This window comes from Physeter macrocephalus, chromosome 18, assembly GCF_002837175.3.
Source record: "Physeter macrocephalus isolate SW-GA chromosome 18, ASM283717v5, whole genome shotgun sequence".
Classification (NCBI taxonomy): domain Eukaryota; kingdom Metazoa; phylum Chordata; class Mammalia; order Artiodactyla; family Physeteridae; genus Physeter; species Physeter macrocephalus.
In genome coordinates, this window is record NC_041231.1 from 76491293 (window position 1) to 76510284 (window position 18992).

General features: G+C 36.2%; 1 protein-coding gene across 8 annotated transcripts in view; it reads left to right on the forward strand.

Annotated features, from left to right (window-relative positions):
• The window catches only part of UBR2 (ubiquitin protein ligase E3 component n-recognin 2), a 113538-nt gene that overhangs the window by 66181 nt on the left and 28365 nt on the right, over positions 1-18992 (forward strand). For 5 of the 8 annotated variants that reach the window (XM_007120313.4, XM_007120312.4, XM_028479129.2 and 2 more), the window contains 14 exons: positions 193-317; positions 2594-2646; positions 3765-3867; positions 4872-4920; positions 5746-5900; positions 7613-7715; positions 10524-10633; positions 10740-10820; positions 11160-11338; positions 12075-12274; positions 14270-14363; positions 15174-15335; positions 16862-16965; positions 17669-17747. In XM_007120313.4, coding sequence (XP_007120375.1) covers positions 193-317; positions 2594-2646; positions 3765-3867; positions 4872-4920; positions 5746-5900; positions 7613-7715; positions 10524-10633; positions 10740-10820; positions 11160-11338; positions 12075-12274; positions 14270-14363; positions 15174-15335; positions 16862-16965; positions 17669-17747 — 1597 coding nt within the window. Of the gene's footprint in view, positions 1-192; positions 318-2593; positions 2647-3764; positions 3868-4871; positions 4921-5745; positions 5901-7612; positions 7716-10523; positions 10634-10739; positions 10821-11159; positions 11339-12074; positions 12275-14269; positions 14364-15173; positions 15336-16861; positions 16966-17668; positions 17748-18992 lie in introns of those variants that run through there. The other 3 variants (XM_007120314.4, XM_055079777.1, XM_028479131.2) reach the window with 3 other exon arrangements.

Here is an 18992-nt window from a genome sequence, read left to right on the forward strand (position 1 = left end):
CTCACCTGTTGTGTCAGAGACTCAGAAAGATGGTTAGGAGCTGCTCTCACCCTACCTTGTTGCCAGACCAGTCATTGCTTTCCGATTGCACAGAAAGAAAAATATATTGTGTTGCATGAATTATAAATATATATCACTTATAAGTATTATGATTGTTAAGTGTGTGTATATTTACTTATTCACTGTTGACAGGAGAGAGATTTAGTCCTGGAGTTGGACAGGTAAATGCTACAGATGAGATTAAACGAGAGATTATCCATCAGTTGAGCATCAAACCTATGGCTCATAGTGAATTGGTAAAGTCTTTACCTGAAGATGTAAGTACCTACATTTTACGAAAAGAAAATTATGGAAATCCTTCCCTACCTACCAGTCTAGTATGTATAGATTTACTTCTCTGTACCTTTTCCATAATTGTAAAAACTACAGTTCTAAAACATGTATAACTCTAGTCAATCTTATTAGAAATAATTAGAAAAAGAGAATACTAGGGACTGGGAGTGGAAAGCAGCCTAGGAATAGAGCCATTTACAATGAAGCCTTGAAAGAGATAAGAATGCTGAATAAAAGAAAACCTGTTCCAGGACTTCCCTGGTGGCACAGTGGTTAAGAATCCACCTGCCAATGCAGGGGACATGGGTTTGAGCCCTGGTCCAGGAAGATCCCACATGCCGTGGAGCAACTAAGCCCCGGCGCCACAACTACTGAGCCTGTGCTCTAGAGCCCGTGAGCCACACCTACTGAGCCCACGCACCGCAACTACTGAAGCCTGCGTGCCTAGAGCCCGTGCTCCGCAACAAGAGAAGGCACGGCAGTGAGAAGCCTGCGCACCACAACGAAGAGTAACCTCCACTTGCCGCAGCTAGAGAAAGCCCGTGCACAGCAACAAAGACCCAACGCAACCAAAAATAAAATTAATTAATTAATTATTTTAAAAAAAGAGAAAAAAACCTGTTCCTTAGAACGGAATTTATATATCCATTAAAGAGGAGCTTTTATAGGGTGTTTAGTACAAGTTGCCATGGGTAGAGATAACGCTTTATAACCTAGAAATACCTACTCAGCTGTGTTGACTAAAGTTTGCTAGAGTTTTTTCCTTCTAAAGCACCCAAAGACTATGCTAAGCCATCTCTCTCATTTTAGTGAATGTAAATTAATATTCATATGGGCATTCATAGATTCAGTTGTAACTGTTTTTCCTGCCAGGATCTTAAGTTCCTCTGCCACCTACTTTTCAGCCCTGGGGCTTTTCAGAAACCCAGATTACAGTTGTGAAAGGACTTTATTTTCATCGAGGCTTTTCAAAATGTTTTCCCGAATTTGAAACATAGATCAAAACTCTTAACCTTAATGTTCATTCTTCTGGGATTTAAACCTTTATTTGTTGCATTGTAGTACTTCTCTTAAACTTTGTATTATTTCAAACTTGAAAAACTTCAAACATCTATAGAAATAGAAAACATAGTATAGTGAACCATCACCAGCTTCAACAGATGACCAATCTTATTTTATTTATACCCCAGCCACTGATCTCTACACCCTCACTGGGTTATTTTGTAGAGAATACCAGGTTTATCATTTCATCTATAAATAGAATTGTATATATCTGAAACAGTGGTTCTCAACCAGGGATGATTTTGCCCACCCCCCCGGTGGGGGGTGGCATTTGGCAATGTCACTACTCAGGGCAGGGTGTGTGATGCTACTGGCATCCATTCAGCAGAGGCCAGGATACTACTAAACATCCTACAATGCACAGGACAGATTCCCACAACAAAGAACTATCTCATCCAAATGTCAGTAGTGCCAAGGTTGGTCCAAAAGATACGAGCTTTTAGAAAAACCTATGCATATGCCAATTATCACACCTAAAAAAAAATTAATGATTTGTTAAGATCACTGAATATCTAGTCAGAATAAAAATTACATGTACTTTTTTTAATGGGTCATTGTTAATGGGTTACTTTTGCCATTTCCATTTCTAGTTGTGTATACATGTACTTTTTAATGCAGGAAATGAGGAAACAATTACAGTTTCATTTAGACCATTGGAATAAGGAAGAAATAAAATTTAAAACAGTATTTTAAAAGTGTAACTGCCTTGTACAAAATGATGGCATCTATATTTACCAAACATTTTTGACCAGAGAATATTTCACAGAATTCCTATGAACAGCTTGTCGTGAATGGGATATGATTTGGGAAATGACGTTTTAACAAAAATAGATAAGAAATTAGTGTAGCTATTTCACAAAATATTGCAAATATATAAATTTTAAATATAAAATTTAAACGTTATGTGTACTTTGTGTTTTTATTTTATTCCTTTTGAAAGCTGTCACCTTGATTCCATATGGTAGTAACTTGTTTTTAATTATATCAATCTGAATGAATGTTAGCTTACCAACTCAATTTCCCCAACTGCCTATTAATCATTATGTTTACTATGGAATCCTCATTTGTAAAAATTGGGAAAATAGTATATCTGCTTTATACGATTGCTGTATGAAGCTTAATAAAATAAAAGCACAATGCTCAGAGTGCTAGCAGATATTATTATTAACATGAAACAATTTGTTTCCTGTACCTTTAGGAGAACAAAGAAACTGGCATGGAGAGTGTAATTGAAGCAGTTGCCCATTTCAAGTGAGTTTATTTTCTGCTTTTTCACATTCAATTTTATTTTATACATTAATTTTTCTTAGAGTGTTTCCCTTGATGGAACTGAGAATAAAATTGTTGTTTTCAGAGAGTGACAACCACTTTCAAACATAATTCTGAACTAGATTTCTCACTGACATTTCCCTTTTTTTTTTTTTTGCGGTACGCGGGCCTCTCACTGTTGCGGCCTCTCCTGTTGCGGAGCACACGCTCCGGACGTGCAGGCTCAGCGGCCATGGCTCACGGGCCTAGCCGTTCCACGGCATGTGGGATCTTCTCGGACCGTGGCACGAACCCATGTTCCCTGCATCGGCAGGTGGACGGACTCTCAACCACTGTGCCACCAGGGAAGCCCGACATTTCACTTTTATGATCTAGCCCTGCACTTAGCAACTTGAAGTAGCTTTATGAGAATTTTCAGTTTTCAGGTGTTCCCTAGCTGATAGTTTCAGATAATTGAAACTAACCTGAGCAGGTAATCTGAGTAAATGCATTGTGCTTTCTTTGTTTCCATTTGAATGTGCCACCTAAGTTGTGGGATACCCTCTGAATAATGCTTTCTTCAGTGTCCAGTGTGTTGCCCAATCAGGAAACTATCAATAGTCTGTCCCCTTAAGGTTGTTGAGGCAGTTTCTTAACCCTGTGTAAGCTTTTTCTGTGCTCCTCATTCCAATGGCATTGTCTTTATTTTTGCTGATTTTAAAAACAATACATATTTTTAGGGAAAATATAGAAAAAATTATAGAAAAGATTCTCTAAACCCTAAAATTGCATCTGCTTTTTTTCACTTGGTAGAACTTATCACAGACATCTCTACATGTCAAAATATACAAGTTAACATCAATTTTAGTAGTGTGTTCAGTTGTTTGGAGATGTCATAATGTGTGTAACCTCTCCCCTGTTGTTAGACTTTAAATTGTTGTCACTACAGTGACCATCACATTCACTTGTACAGTTAGAATAAATTCAAGGTGGACATGCTAGATAAAGTGGACGCACATTAAGCTTTGGATGTAGATGATTAAATGAACCCACAGAAAGTAGTTCCAGCTTACATTCACCAACAGTATATGAGATTTAAGAATTTTTTTTTCCCCCCAAAGGAAACCTGGATTAACAGGACGAGGCATGTATGAACTGAAACCAGAATGTGCCAAAGAGTTCAATTTGTATTTCTATCACTTTTCAAGGGCAGAGCAGTCCAAGGTAATTGAGAAAATTAAAAGTGTACTGAGAAAGGGTTGCTTGGAGTTTTTTTGTTTTTATTTTGTTTTTTCCTAAACAACTTTTACTGCTTTTCACAGATTGAAAAAGGACACATTTTTATTGTAGGAAATTTGGAAAATATGAAAAGGTATAAAGAAGAAAGTACAGATTACCTGTAATACCACCACGTAGCATTTGGGGTTTTCCCCTATTTTGTGTGTACATAAGAAAGATCTATATAATTATATACATACCCACACATATCTAATTGTATGTATTTTATTGGCTTTTGAAGACATCATCAACGTGTATTCTAATCAGTTAACCTATTTTACAGTCATTTCAGAATTGCTAGTACTTAACATTATGCTTTTCCATGGTGACTTAAGGAATTTTCCCGATCATTCTTAGCGGGTTAAATTTTGCCTTTTAGCAGTCTACTCTTAAAAATAAGTTTTCAATAAATGGTAGTAAACGAAACTTAAACATGAAGCTTTTGTTTATTCGTTTTCTGGGGTTTTGTTTTTGCTTTTTTGAAGTATAGTTGATTTACAATGTTGTGTTTCTGGTGTACAGCACAGTGATTCAGTCGTATATATATATTCTTTTTCAGATTCTTTTCCCTTATAGGTTATTACAGAATATTGAGTATAGTTCCCTGTGCTATATAGTAGGTCCTTGTTTGTTATCTATTTTATATATAGCAGTGTGTATTAGTGTTTGATGCATGAAATAAAGCTCAAATCTGAGTAGGTTTTTGGTTTTGGTTGGTGCATGTTTCCCCTGCATTTTAAATCAAGAAAGAATCCACTTGGGGGGATTCTCTTAATGGCAGGGGGAAATTAACCTTGATACCAATTTCGGCGAGGGGTTGCAAAACTAAGGGTAGAAATCTTCTAAAATCAGAAGTTAGTATGGCAAAGATTAACATATATCAGTAGTTTTGGATATTAAATTGTTTCATGTTACTAATTCCCTGTCCAAATTACATTCATTTTTATTAGGCAGAGGAAGCCCAACGGAAATTGAAAAGACAAAATAAGGAAGATACAGGTATTTTTAATCTTTCCCAAAATCTCGTGTCAGTCTCTTTTACTTGTTAAACATTGTTTTCTATTGACTATGATGATGATTCTTAATGAAGTGGTAGATTTAAATACAAGCTTTCTGAGTGAGCTTTTTTTTTTTTATAATTTATTTATTTATTTGGCTGATTTGGGTCTTAGTTGCGTCACATGGGATCTTCCTTGCAGCATGTGGGATCTTTCATTGCAGCACGTGGGCTCTTCGTTGTGGCACACGGACTTCTCTCTAGTTGTGGCACGCAGACTCCAGAGCGTGTGGGCTCAGTAGTTGTGGTGCACAGGCTCTCTAGTTATGGCGCCTGGGCTCTAGAGCACGTGGGCTCTAGAGCACGTGGGCTCAGTAGTTGCGGTGCACAGGCTTAGTTGCCGTGCAGCATGTGGGATCTTAGTTCCCCACCCAGGGATCGAACCCACGTCCTCTGCATTGGAAGGCGGATTCTTGACCACTGGACTCCAGGAAAGCCCCCTGAGTGAACTTTCAAGGGCTAATAAATATGCTAATGTAGACATAGTCTGTACTGAGTCACCTTTGGGTTAATGGTTTTGTCTCGGATCGTAAGGCATTTCTAGGGAAAAGAAAGGCCTTCTTTTGTACTACTGCTACTTACAGAGCTGTTTTTATGCATTTGACTGACCTGAGAAGGTAAAATATAGCTTTAAGATGTGTGTAAATGAATATTCTTTGAAGACTATCAAAAGTATGTAACAAAAGGATAGTTTTTTGGTGTTTTTTTGTTCATTTGTTTTTTAAAGCATGTTCTACAAAAGAAGCCAATTATAACTTTATTTTCAGCACTTCCACCTCCAGTTTTGCCCCCATTCTGCCCTCTGTTTGCAAGTCTGGTTAACATTTTGCAGTCAGATGTCATGTTGTTAATCATGAGAACAGTATTGCAATGGACTGTAGAACATAACGGACATGTCTGGTCTGAGTCCATGCTGCAAAGGGTAAGTTTGAAGACATTTATTATTTATATTTTAGTGGTCTTGTAGTAAAAACCAAAATACAAAATACTCCTGTCAATATCTGTACACAGGAAACTTAAGATAAAGTGTAGTGTTAACTTAATTGGAAATATAGTATTTTGTTACTGTTTGTGTCTGACCATAAAAATGAGAACCTGGCAGATTTTTTTACACCACATGGTTGTGGTTACCTTGGTGTTGTTGGCAGATCTCCTCTCATTGATTGGTCCTGATATGTCTTTGTTTATACAGTACTCTGATATTTGTATAATGTGTTGTCTTTGCATTTGTTTTTCACTTAATTCTCTTTAAAAACCTGTGAGTTCATTAATACTTATGTTTTGCAGTTGAAGAAATTGAAAGTCAGAGACTTATGTTCCCATAACTAATTAGTGGCAAGTCTAGAACCTTGTTGGTATTTTACTTTATAGATTTAATGTAAGTCATTCGTAAATTATTATCTCATTAAATTCACGTAATACCTCTATGAGTATCAGTAGATAGTTTTTCCACTGTATAGATGAGGAAGGCAAGTTTCAGTGAGATAGACTTATCCATGTTACCCAACTAGTAAGTAACATAATAATACTCAGTTAATACAATTAACCTACTCTGTGCCTTATTCTATGCTAGGCACTTTTATGTACCATATTTGTAACCCTCAAAACTCTAGAGGAAAGCTTTTTTTTTTCTTTTTTTTAATTCTTGAAGATGATGAAGTTAGGCTTAGTGGGACTTGAAAGCAGTGAAGCCAGAATTCAGATGAAGGTGAGCCTTCCTGCAAAGCTACTGTTCCTCCCATTGTCTCAGCAGGCTTAAGTATCTCATTGGCTAAGATATTTGTATATGTATACCCACCTCCAGTTTACAAACATACACTTAAAATGTAAAAGCATTGAGTTGCAGTATACTGGAGACCATCAGTATTGTATGAGCAAAAGATGTATGGGAAATGATGGAGAAAAGAGGAATGAACATCATTTATCTTATATATACATTTGCTTTATGTCATTCAGGCTAACTTAGTTCTTCCAAGTCTGACAACCACAGTAGCCCTATGTGTAGGGAACGATAGAGACACCACCCGCATATCTCCTTCAAAAATTGGGGAGCAGGATAAAGAACAATAAAAGTGCAAATAGATTAGTGTAGTTATATTCTTAGAAGTCTAGTAAGGAATTTTTCATGAGGTATGCTGAACATCTTTATAAATGATGTGGCATTAGAGATAAAAGTGTGTCTCTTAGATGATTAAGATTTTTAGTCCTTAGAGAAATTGAACTAGGAGTATTATAGATTAGATCATTGCATGATAGATGCTTTCAGGTGTAATTATTTGGCCACTGATTCTTAGAATCAGTGATTCTTAAGACTGTAGTGTAGGGATGGAATAAAACTGAAAATTATATGGATTGCTGGTCACAGCTGTTAGTAATTTTAACTTACCCTAAGAATTTGCAATTGAATTTTCTTCCTAGCTGAAATAGAAATTTTTGTTTCCTTGCTAAGAATTCTTTATTAGAAAATGAATTTTAGAGTTTGGATTTCATGAAAATTGGTACTTCGAATTATTTTTTACTGCACTTAGTGTTTAATAGTTTATCTTTTTTCAATAGTGAATTTTTTTTATTTCTTATAAAAATATGTACTTGATTTTTGTTTCACTAAAAGTTACAAAACATATTGTATTTTAGGTGTTACATTTAATTGGAATGGCACTACAAGAAGAAAAACAGCATTTAGAGAATGTCATGGAGGAGCATGTAGTAACCTTTACCTTCACTCAGAAGATATCGAGTATGTATACAGTTTTTACTAAACTAACTCAACATGTCCGTGTTTTTTAAATGTAGTATAACCTCTTTTATTTGATCATATAAGATTTAAGTAGGTTATATTGAATCCAAATTTCTGAGGCTGTCTGTATTCACCTGTGTATTATATCAGATCCTGTGTACTATATCAGAGCCTGATACATTTTTATAAAAATACTTAAGGACTACCCATACTTTAAAAACATAAATTTTAATTCATAAACAGGAAAAAGTAATGAGGAGTCCTTAGTTTGAAATCAATATAGCACATAAATTTAAACTCTAGTATATACTTTTAAAAACACAGAGTTTGCTATTAGGATTTCACTTATAAATTGTTGCTATTATCTTATAAAAAGTAATGAAAATAAGAAAATTAGCTGTAGAGGATTACATTTCATATAAAGTAATGTGACATTTTTTGAGAAGACCAAAGAAATATTTTTTCTAGCTTTTTAATATTAAAATTTCAAACATACAGAAAAGTTGGAAGAGTTGTATAGTAAACATCTATATACCTGCCACCTAGATTCAGAAGTTAGTGTTTTGCTATATTTGCTTTATGTTTGAACACTTTTTTGAACCATTTGGTTTTTTGTTTATTTATCTTTTGGCTGTGCTTCACAGCATGCAGGATCTTAGTTCCCCAACCAGGGATCGAACCCGGGCCCCCTGCATTGGAAGCACAGAGTCCTAATCACTGGACTGCCAGGGAATTCCCTGAACCATTTGTTTCAGATGTCATAATGTTTCATCTCTAAATAAAAACATTTCCTTTATTAATTTTCAGAATAAGCGGTTGTTCTAATAGTTACCTGAAGTAGTGGCAACTGTGAATCTTTTTTGTTTGCTTACTTTTTTTTGTTGTTCTTTTGTTTTTTAATATTACTCATGGGTTTTTTTCCCGTGTTTTATAGTCAGTTATAATCAATACTCCTTTTGATGCTCAAACTGTGCCACTTCTGGGCAGTGGGAGTCTGTTCCATTGGCTCTGTGTCCTTTTGACCCAACCCCATTAGTATTTGAGCACCACCTTGCTTTCTGGCATAAAAGGTGTCTGAGGCTCATCTTGTACTTTCCCTGCTCCAGACCTGCAATCAGTGATTTTCTGAGATGCTTAAATGAATTTGTGGTGGTATAATAGGAGTTTCTAAATTCCTTGATTGCAAGGGAGTATTTCTGTAACTTTGTTTAGTATTGTGTTCTCTGCCATTTCTTCCTAAAAGATAATGACTGTGAGAATACTAGGTTCCACTGGGGGATGAGGAGGAATAGTCCTGGTTGCGGCTAAATCTCTATTTTTCCCTTTTTGCCCACATCCAGGTAAGTGGGAGGAAGAAGGGGAGCTGTCTTTCCCCACTGAATACTATATTCTTGGGTGCCAGCCTTTCCCAGCTCTTTTCTCTGCCAGTGTTTCTTTCTGTCGATTAACATTAACATTGTATCTGTTGTACCTTCTCTATCTGCAGTTTTTTTACTTTGGGATAACTACACAGAAAACTCCCTAATTTCATTTGATCTCAGGTTCTTTTTTGCTTCTTTCTTTCTTTTTCTTTCAACAATCATCATTTTCTCTAGACAGTCCTCCTGTTTCTCTTTAAACATTTTATATAATTAAAACAAACTATTGGGACTTCTGTGGTGGCACAGTGGTTAAGAATCCGCCTGCCAGTGCAGGGGACATGGGTTCAAGCCCTGGGCCAGGAAGATCCCACGTGCCATGGAGCAGTTAAGCCCGCGAGCCACAACTACTGAGCCCACGTGCCACAACTACTGAAGCCTGAATGTCTAGAGCCTGTGTTCCGCAACAAGAGAAGCCACCACAATGAGAAGCCAGAGCACTGCAACGAAGAGTAGCCCCTGCTCGCCGCAACTAGAGAAAGCCTGTGCACAGCAACAAAGACCCAGTGCAACCATAAATAAATAAATAAATACATGCATACATGCATACAAACAAAAGACAAACTATTTAGAGTCAGATCCCTAATCCACAGCCACTGAATTTCAGATCTGGAAGAATATTAAAGATCACATAGTTCAGGGAATTCCCTGGCAGTCCAGTTGTTAGGACTCGGAGCTTTCACTGCTGAGGAACTAGGTTCAATCCCTGGTCAGGGAACTAAGATCCCACAAGCCATGTGGCATGGCCAAAAAAATAACAATTAAATTAAATTACATTCTTTTAAAAAGATCACATAGTTCAGCCTCTTACCCTCTTAGGAAGGAGTAATATTTTGCCAGAAATGTTTCTTAAATCAAGAAAATTAATAATTGGATATTTCCAACTATAAAACTAAATTAGCTAATATTGGAGTAAATGTACTTCTGAGAGTAATGGACTTTTGTATCTTTTTCTCAAAATAAAAAAGTAATCCATAGAGGAAAAAATTTGTTTTATTTTGAATCTAGGTTTTCATTAAAGAAAAGGTCAAAACAGATACATGTTATATACACATGGACTCCTATAATCCTAATTCATTTTCTTAGACTTGTAAAATCTCAGGTGGACCTTTCAGCTGGGTTTTTATTTAATTTTGCTAGAGGCTATGTTAAAATAATCATTTGGTATAAGATGTCAGTTTTGAATGATTAAAGCATTCTAGTTGTTAACAACTTGTTTGTAAAATACAAATATGTCACGTTTCGAGAGGTATTGAAAATTTCTAAATAGAGCTGTAATCAAATGATGGGCAAATGTTATAAGCAACTTAATTTATCTTCTTGTGCTTAGTAGTAAGCACTATGAAGTCTTAGCTGTTGTTCGCGTGCCCTTTTTTTTCTTCCGCCTCAGAACCTGGTGAAGCACCAAACAACTCTCCTAGCATACTAGCTATGCTGGAAACACTACAAAATGCTCCCTACCTAGAAGTCCACAAAGATATGATTAGGTGGATATTAAAGGTAAAATTTCCTGCATCACTCTGCTTTTTGTGAGAAATAGTAAATGTTTATCTTTAAATTTTTATAATGTTTCATAGCTTCAGAATAATGATATTTTTTTTCATAGACTTTTAATGCTATTAAGAAGATAAGGGAGAGTGCATCCACCAGTTCTGTGGCAGAGACAGAAGGAACCATAATGGAAGAGGTATAAGATGTAAAGTGTGGTAATACTGAAAAATTGTGGCAAGCTCACTATAAACAATTAAATTTATCTGCAGTAAGTTGGTAGTTGATATTATTCACAAACATATAAATCCCAAGAAGTGTGCCACTATTTGTTTATATTTTTGTAGCTGTCTTTTTGGACTGCCTTTTTTTTTTCTTTTAACATGTTAGGTTGATTAAGAAATCTTTTCTCTTTGTTTAGATAAGTGAGATTATAGAATAGTTTTTAATTAGTATTTACAATAAAGATGTTTCTGCTTTGGGGGAAAAAATATGCATTTAGCCTCTAATGTTCTAATTAAATGAAGCGTAATTTCAGAGTTCGAGAGACAAAGACAAAGCTGAGAGGAAGAGAAAAGCCGAGATTGCCAGACTGCGCAGAGAAAAGATCATGGCCCAGATGTCTGAGATGCAGCGGCACTTTATTGATGAGAACAAAGAACTCTTTCAGCAGACATTAGAACTGGATGCCTCTATCTCTGCTGTTCTTGATAATAGGTAACAATTAATCACAATTTTTGAAACTCTCGACCATGGTTCTCAGCTGAGGAAGATGTTTAGGTTTTTTTCTTTATAAGTACACTTAATCATAGAATAACTTAGAAGAGTTGATAAATTTTGTGGCCTCGTAGTTAGAGGACTTAATCTTAGAAATCTGAGTTTATTAGCATATGATTATGAGCATGTCTCGACTATAGATAAGAGAATTCACATGTATGCTTAAAATGTAAGTTATACAGAAGACCCTTGAGATTCATAAAAGAATGAATACACTGGGCTCAGTTAACTTAGTGTCTGGCTTATGTGTTGCATATTGGATTGCTATGAGGATTGAAGGAGGTGGTTTTGATACATATGAAAGACTTGGGTCTCTCAAATCAAGTCATCAAAACTGTGTGTTTTAGGGACTTCCCTGGTGGTCCAGTGGCTAAGACTCTACACTCCCAATGCAGGGGGCTTGGGTTCAATCCCTGGTCAGGGAACTAGATCCCACATTCCGCAACTAAGACTTCACATGCCGCAACTAAAGATCCCGCACGCCTCAACAAAGGTCAAAGATCCCACGTGCCGCAACTAAGACCCGGCACAGCCAAATAACTAAATAAATATTTTCTAAAAAAAACAAAAAACTGCGTGTTTTAAATACGTTTCTACTTACCTAGAATCTACTGTTTTATGATTCTATAGAAACTTCTTAAGCTCATTAATTATACTCCTAACCTTTTTATTGCAGCCCTATGGTTTCAGATATGACTTTTACAGCATTGGGCCCAGCACAAACTCGGGTCCCTGAACAGAGACAATTTGTTACCTGTATATTGTGTCAAGAAGAGCAAGAGGTCAAGGTGGAAAGCAGGGCAATGGTCCTGGCAGCATTTGTTCAGAGATCAACTGTATTGTCAAAAAACAGAAGTAAATTCATTCAGGATCCAGGTAAGTCATAGCTATATCCTCATCGTCCCTATTAATAATGACTGCCACATAGTATGGTAGGTGATATACAGAGATTTTATTAACCTTATAATAACTGTAGGCTTGGTGGTATCTTGAGCAGGTAACTTAGACTGGAATTCCTCACTTGACAGATGTGGAAACACTCCAGAAGGTTAAGTATTAAGTATTATGCCTGAATTACGCAGCTGATAAATAGCAGGGATTCAAAAGAAAGCTGTTCTTTGTTTCATTAATGTACTTTGGTACTTAACAGTCTTTCCCATTCTTCACATTTTTAAAGTCCAATAATCAGTTGACACTGAAATAACAATAACTATTTTATCTCAATAATTATTTTATCTCATAGATAGATCCAGGGTGGAATCCCTTGAGAACAGTGGTGTGAGTCACCCCTGTGAGAAGCTGTCCTTGAGCCAGATTCTCATTTAGATTATTGAAATAGAGATTACCATGCAGTGCAGTATGTTATTCAAGAGAGTCTTGGGATCAACATCTATGGAATGGAGGGGAAGGAAGCAGGTTTGGGCAAAGGGAGAAGTTGAGCTATGATGCAGTCCCCAAAAGACCTTAGCCAACCCCATGGGAGCTCTGGAGCTGGATGGCCCTTCAGAGGTGTCCCAAGTTGGGGCAAGGGGGCTGGGTCTTTATACCTTGACACTGATCAGTGACTGGTTGTGGCCTACCTCTGGAAAGAGGTGTGACCTTGATCAAAGTAGTGTGACCCTGAGCAAAGTCCCTTAAAGAGGGATAACAGTTGAGTTCCCTCTTCTAACAGCTGAGGGAGTAAGTCATTCATTCCTGCAGGGGCTTCTGGGCTGCACCTTATTGTGTCCACCGCAGATACTTTTATGTTTCTACTCTTACATTTGTTTATGTGTGCATATGCCTCAGTGATACCAGTAAACTTCTTGAGAGTAGGAACTGTGTTTTAATTTCCAAAGCACTTATTTAGCCAGTGCTTTTCACATTGTATGATTGGAAGGAGAGACCACTGGTAAGTTTGCCTTTTCTCTATAGTGAAAGTCTTCACAGTGTGGCTCTCAAGCACCCTAATTAAGATACATTGGTCAGCTTCACCTTAAGAAATGATCATTTGTACTAGGCGATTTACAAATTTCATTCCAGGCTGAAGATAAAGTCACCAATTGTATTTAGTACTTGGCTATAAGTGGATTTTTTTAATGCTTTCACAATTTATATCATAAAAGATTTTCTTTATGCTGTGAAATTTGCACTGTTCTATTATATAAAGCAAGTTGAAACTTGAGTAATTTAATGTTAGGGAATTTCTAAGATTATACTAATTTATGTAGAGAATTCCAAGAATTCCCAAAGAAGCCAGCTACCCACTTTATGTTTGTCTTCATTTTTCATCTCCTTTAAATATAAAAAATTAGTACCACAGCAGAAGACTGTCTGAATTGCCCGTTTTTCCCTACTCTGGTCTGGGCTGCTGTCCCAGATATTTTGCTGCAGCTTTGACTCTGGTATAGTAATTGTGGCTAGTCTCTGCATGATTGTCTTTAGGCAGATTCTCCTCTACTGCCAGGACATCTTTTTTGTTAGAGATCATTGTGACCCAGCTGCCCTGAAGGTATTAAAGACCTCTCCCTGAAGAATATCCCTTTTACCTCAGGCTCAGGGCATTTTCGGGGAATAGGAGTCTCTCAGTGCCCTGAAAATGTGAAATGTTCAAAAGATTAGATGTACGTAAATACGGGATTCCAGTTTTAGTTAACAAATTCAGGGATGTTTCATTAACTTGCTCAGTGTAATGAAAATTAGAGAGTCCTGTATTCTGAATAATCCGGGGTCTTGCATAAATTATTGGTATCTCAAATCAAAGGAATAGACTAGCATTTCATTTGAAGTTTACAGGCCCTTAGTTAAGGATTTCACAATTTAAAGTTGTACATTTGTTATAGGAATATTAAATGCTTGGTTTTTCGCTTTGTTTTTTGTTTTATAATGCAGAAAAATATGATCCATTATTCATGCACCCTGATCTGTCTTGTGGAACACATACTGGTAGCTGTGGGCACATTATGCATGCCCATTGTTGGCAAAGGTAATTTATATTCTTAATATTAGTGAAGAGAAGCTTATCCAAAGGCTCAAAATTAAATTTTTTAGTAAAGGAAATTCCATTCTAGAAAAAGGGAGAAAGAACTAAAGATGTTTGAAGAAGAAAACTCCGTATTACTGCCTAATAAATAACAAAATTAATTTGCTTTGTCATTACATTTAAAGGAGTGACTTAGAAACTTCATAGTATATCAAATGTATTTTTTAATGTGGGGATCTAACAGACTAGATGAAGTAAAGGATTTTTACAGTGATATAAACCCTAGAAATACATCTTTCTTTGGATCCAGGGTGAACAACTCTTGATTCTGAAGATGCTAGCACTTATCTGGTTAGTTCCTAAGATTGTCATGGCTCCCTGAGCTGAGATGGGATAACTTCAAACTTATTCTACTTTGGTGCTTTCTGTGCTTCCGCAAAACCAACAAATCAGTGCTGTTATTCTAGTACTCTGCTCATTGAGTTGTTATGAACTGCCCCTAGTAAGTAGTCACCAGCACTGGGGGAGTAACCGCAGAGCACTGGGACCAAGAAATATGCCACATTGTGAATGATTGTTTGCAAGGCAGTCTTTTTTTGATTCTCCTTTTTTAGAACTCTTAACCCATTTTGGTAATTACAACAACTCAAAATTAAAGTATCACTGTTAAAAATAATTCAGGTCATTTCAAGATTTTAATTTTTAGATTTTTTTTTTTTTGTGGAAACAAATTATTTAAAATGTTGAAGCTTGTGGCTCTCATTTTTTAAAATTACCATTGTTTTTGATACCTCATGTTTTCTAATTGTAAAGGTATTTTGATTCCGTTCAAGCTAAAGAACAGCGAAGGCAACAGAGGTTACGCTTACATACAAGCTATGATGTAGAAAATGGAGAATTCCTTTGTCCCCTTTGTGAGTGCTTGAGTAATACTGTTATTCCTCTGCTGCTTCCTCCAAGAAATATTTTTAATAGGTAAGTTTTGGCTCATGAAACCTTTATATCAAAGAACTAGTTTCCTTTGAAGGTAATGAAATAATAAACCACAGCTGGGTGAAGAGATCACTCTAGGTAAATGCATAATGTTTTCCAAGTACTTTTCAAACTTTTTATTTAGTTATTTCTTCTAGCTGACCTATGAAATATGATTTTGGTTTTTAGAAAGGAACAGGCTAAAATTTAACAGTTTCTTGGTCACCTGTAAGCACTATAAAGGATATAAAGTTCCCATATGTTCATGAAAACTGTCTCCTTTATTTCTAAAACCCCACTTTAAATATCTCCCTCATACTTTTTAAGAGATGCTCAGTAAATTGATAGGGGGAAGAAGGGGCAGCTAAAACTGACATTATTGAACATACTAACAATTAAATATAATTTTTTGCAATTTACTGGCCAATTCAAAAATTGGGCCAAAAAGTGAAAATCTGTTAGTGTATTTAAAAGGCAAAGTTTTTGTCATTTCATAATTTTTAGTGCACTTTTAGTTAATAGGAGTATTAGACATACTCATTTCAGATATGAATTTGATAGTGTCTCCTCTTCAAACCTGACCTTTGTTACTCAGTTTATGGTGTCTGTCTTACATTCACAAATACTAATTTGAGTTTTGTGAATATGAATCATCTGTTTATTTCTGTGCTACTATTTGGGTTTAAATAAAGCAGGGTCAGTTTTTTTCTCTTCAATTTTAGGAGTTAAAAAAACCATGGTGTCTTAGTCTGTGCTACCACACAGTGTTCTTAAAATACCGTTAGATATGCATGTAAGCTCGTGCATTTTAATCAGGAAAGCATATCATGGTGCTGACTTATACCTGCATTTGAACTGGTAAAGAAATTAGTCATTGTTAGATTAAGAATTCTCTGCATGTAAGGAGAAAACAATCACTTTTGTGGTTCAGGTTTTGCTTTTTTTCCCAGGAGAGTCAGTTATGGCACATTTGTTAAAAGAACACAGGCTGTGGAGTCTGATATAGCTGGGTTTGAATGCCACATCTGTCCCATATATGGCCTTAGTCAAGTAACATAGCTCTAAACCTCAGTTTCCTCATCTGTAAAATGGGGACGAAAATATAACCTATTTCATTAAGAAGATTCTGAGGATTAAATATAATACTGTAAAATGCTTACAACATAACTAAGTGCTTGCAACATAATAAGCACTCAATAAATAGTGTCCGTGGTGTGGTGATTGTGATATTTAAGAAATACTAATAAATTCCAGTACCAAAAAAGTGAAATATTTGACAAATAATTCAATGTGGTGCTAATAATTATTAACATTATATTGACGAATAATGTATTTTCATTTCCATTGGTAAATACCTATTCTGACTTTTTAAAAAGCAACAAATTTTCCCCTAGGTTTTTTTAATTGTTTTTTTGGTTTTTTAATATTTGAAGTGTGTCTAAAATATACCTGTGATCATTTAAGGAATCTTTTTGTATCTTAAACTAAGCAGCAACAGAATACTAAACACTCTCTATACTCTTTTCTAGCAGGTTACATTTTTCAGACCAACCAGATCTGACTCAGTGGATTAGAACAATATCTCAGCAAATAAAAGCATTACAGGTTCTTAGGAAAGAAGAAAATACTCCTAGTAAGTTCTGATAACCTGCTTTCATTTTTCCCTAACGTTTGAGACCATTGGGAAATATAGTTTCAGAATAAATTGTTTTAAAATATTTTAAAAGTGAAACCTCTTACTTTAAAATTTGACTTTCTCTAATTTTCTTTGTCTTAATGAACTAAATTTGAATCTGCTACATTACTTCTTATTCCTTGAAAACACACAAGCTCATGTGAAGTTTATGATAAATACTTCTCACTCCCCCATTTTATTGAAGAGCTTCTGGGGGTGGGGGAGATGTAACTGAGTATGGAAGAGCTGGCTTTATTCTCTGTGGGCTGACTCACTATATTGTTGGCATTACCAAAGCCTTCCCAAGTTTGATAGACATGCACTGCACTTCCAACCTTGAGGGAAAGCAGTCTGAGCAGAATTTATACCATTGGTTTATAAGGAAACAAAACAGCATACTCTTTCTTTTCTTACCTTCCCTAGCTACATTCCAGTGGCTTTACTTTCAGGAGAAGCACAGTTGACTGAAGAAGGTACCTAGGTCATCCAGAGCAATAGTGTTTCTCATGCTTTGAATGTATATTATATGGGTTTTCATTAATGGGAATTTTTCCCATTTTTTAAAAATTCTTTGACCTAAATTTAGAATGAAATTTATGACTGAAATTTATAGAAATATTGTGGACTGAAGAATAATAGTATAAAGTGCTTGTTTCTGTAGATACTGCCTTATCAAAGAATTTAGAAAATGTGGATGAATTGCAGCTCCCTGAAGGATTTAGGCCTGATTTTCATCCTAAGTGAGTATATTATTCCTTTTAAATTTAGCCCACTTGAAATGAAAAATTAAGTCAGCAGTTAGTAAGAATATCATTTGTCGGGCGTCCCTGGTGGCGCAGTGGTTGAGAGCCCACCTGCCGATGCAGGGGACACGGGTTCGTACCCCGGTCTGGGAAGATCCCACAAGCCGCGGAGCGGCTGGGCCCGTGAGCCATGGCTGCTGAGCCTGCGCGTCTGGAGCCTGTGCTCCGCAACCGGAGAGGTCCCAACAGTGAGAGGCCCGCGTACCGCAAAAAAAAAAAAAAAAAAGAATATCGTTTGTCAAGTTAGGGAGCAAAATGTTATAGGACACTGATCTTGAATTCTGAGACTTAAGAATATTTACTGCAGGTGTATTGATAAAAACCTAAGAACTACATGGCATGTTTAATTTTCACAAACCTCTCCTAGTCTATGTTCCTGACTCCCTCCTACACCCCTTTATCTGGCTCTCCTTGACAACACCTCATCAGTACATCTAAACCTAAGCTGCTCAGCTCCCCCACCAAAGCCCATGCTTCCTTCTGACTTCTGTTTTCTATTTATGGCCCCACCAACCTCTTAGTAACTCAGGACCAAAACCAGAGTGTTTTCAGCCTAATTTTACCTATAGCCAGTAAGTTAGTTACAAGGTATAACCCAGATTCTAGAGCTAGACTGCTTTTGTTCAGTTCCAGCACCACTGCTTATAAGCTGTGCAACTTTGTGCAAATTGCTTGGCCTCTGTGTATCTCACTCAGTTTCCTCATTGGTAAAGGGAAGATAATAATATCTACCTCATAAGTGTTATAAAGTGACAATACATTTAACATTACCTGGAAGCTGTGCCTGGCAAATACTAAATTACTCAGTAAAAATACTACTGGAGGGCTTAAACAGAAAGAACATCAGTCCTGTGCCTCTCACATTCCTCCTCCCTATCCCCAGTCCTGTCATTTTGTTTCTTCTGCTACGTACTCCAATATTTCTAATTAAAATGCTTTATCAGCTGTGTCTTGATTTATCATTTTTTTAAGCAGTATCTTTCTGTTGACTAGTAATTTAGGATTCAACTTTGACCTCTACCCTATTCACTATTCCTCGCCAGTCTACCTATAGAGTTATTTCACAATTTTTGGTTAAATCATTTCTCAGTTTTGATATTATAATTGTTTCTACTGATAAGTTGTGTGTTAAATTTCCTTTCTTACACCATTTTGTTTTCCTGTGGTTAATAATTACCTTAT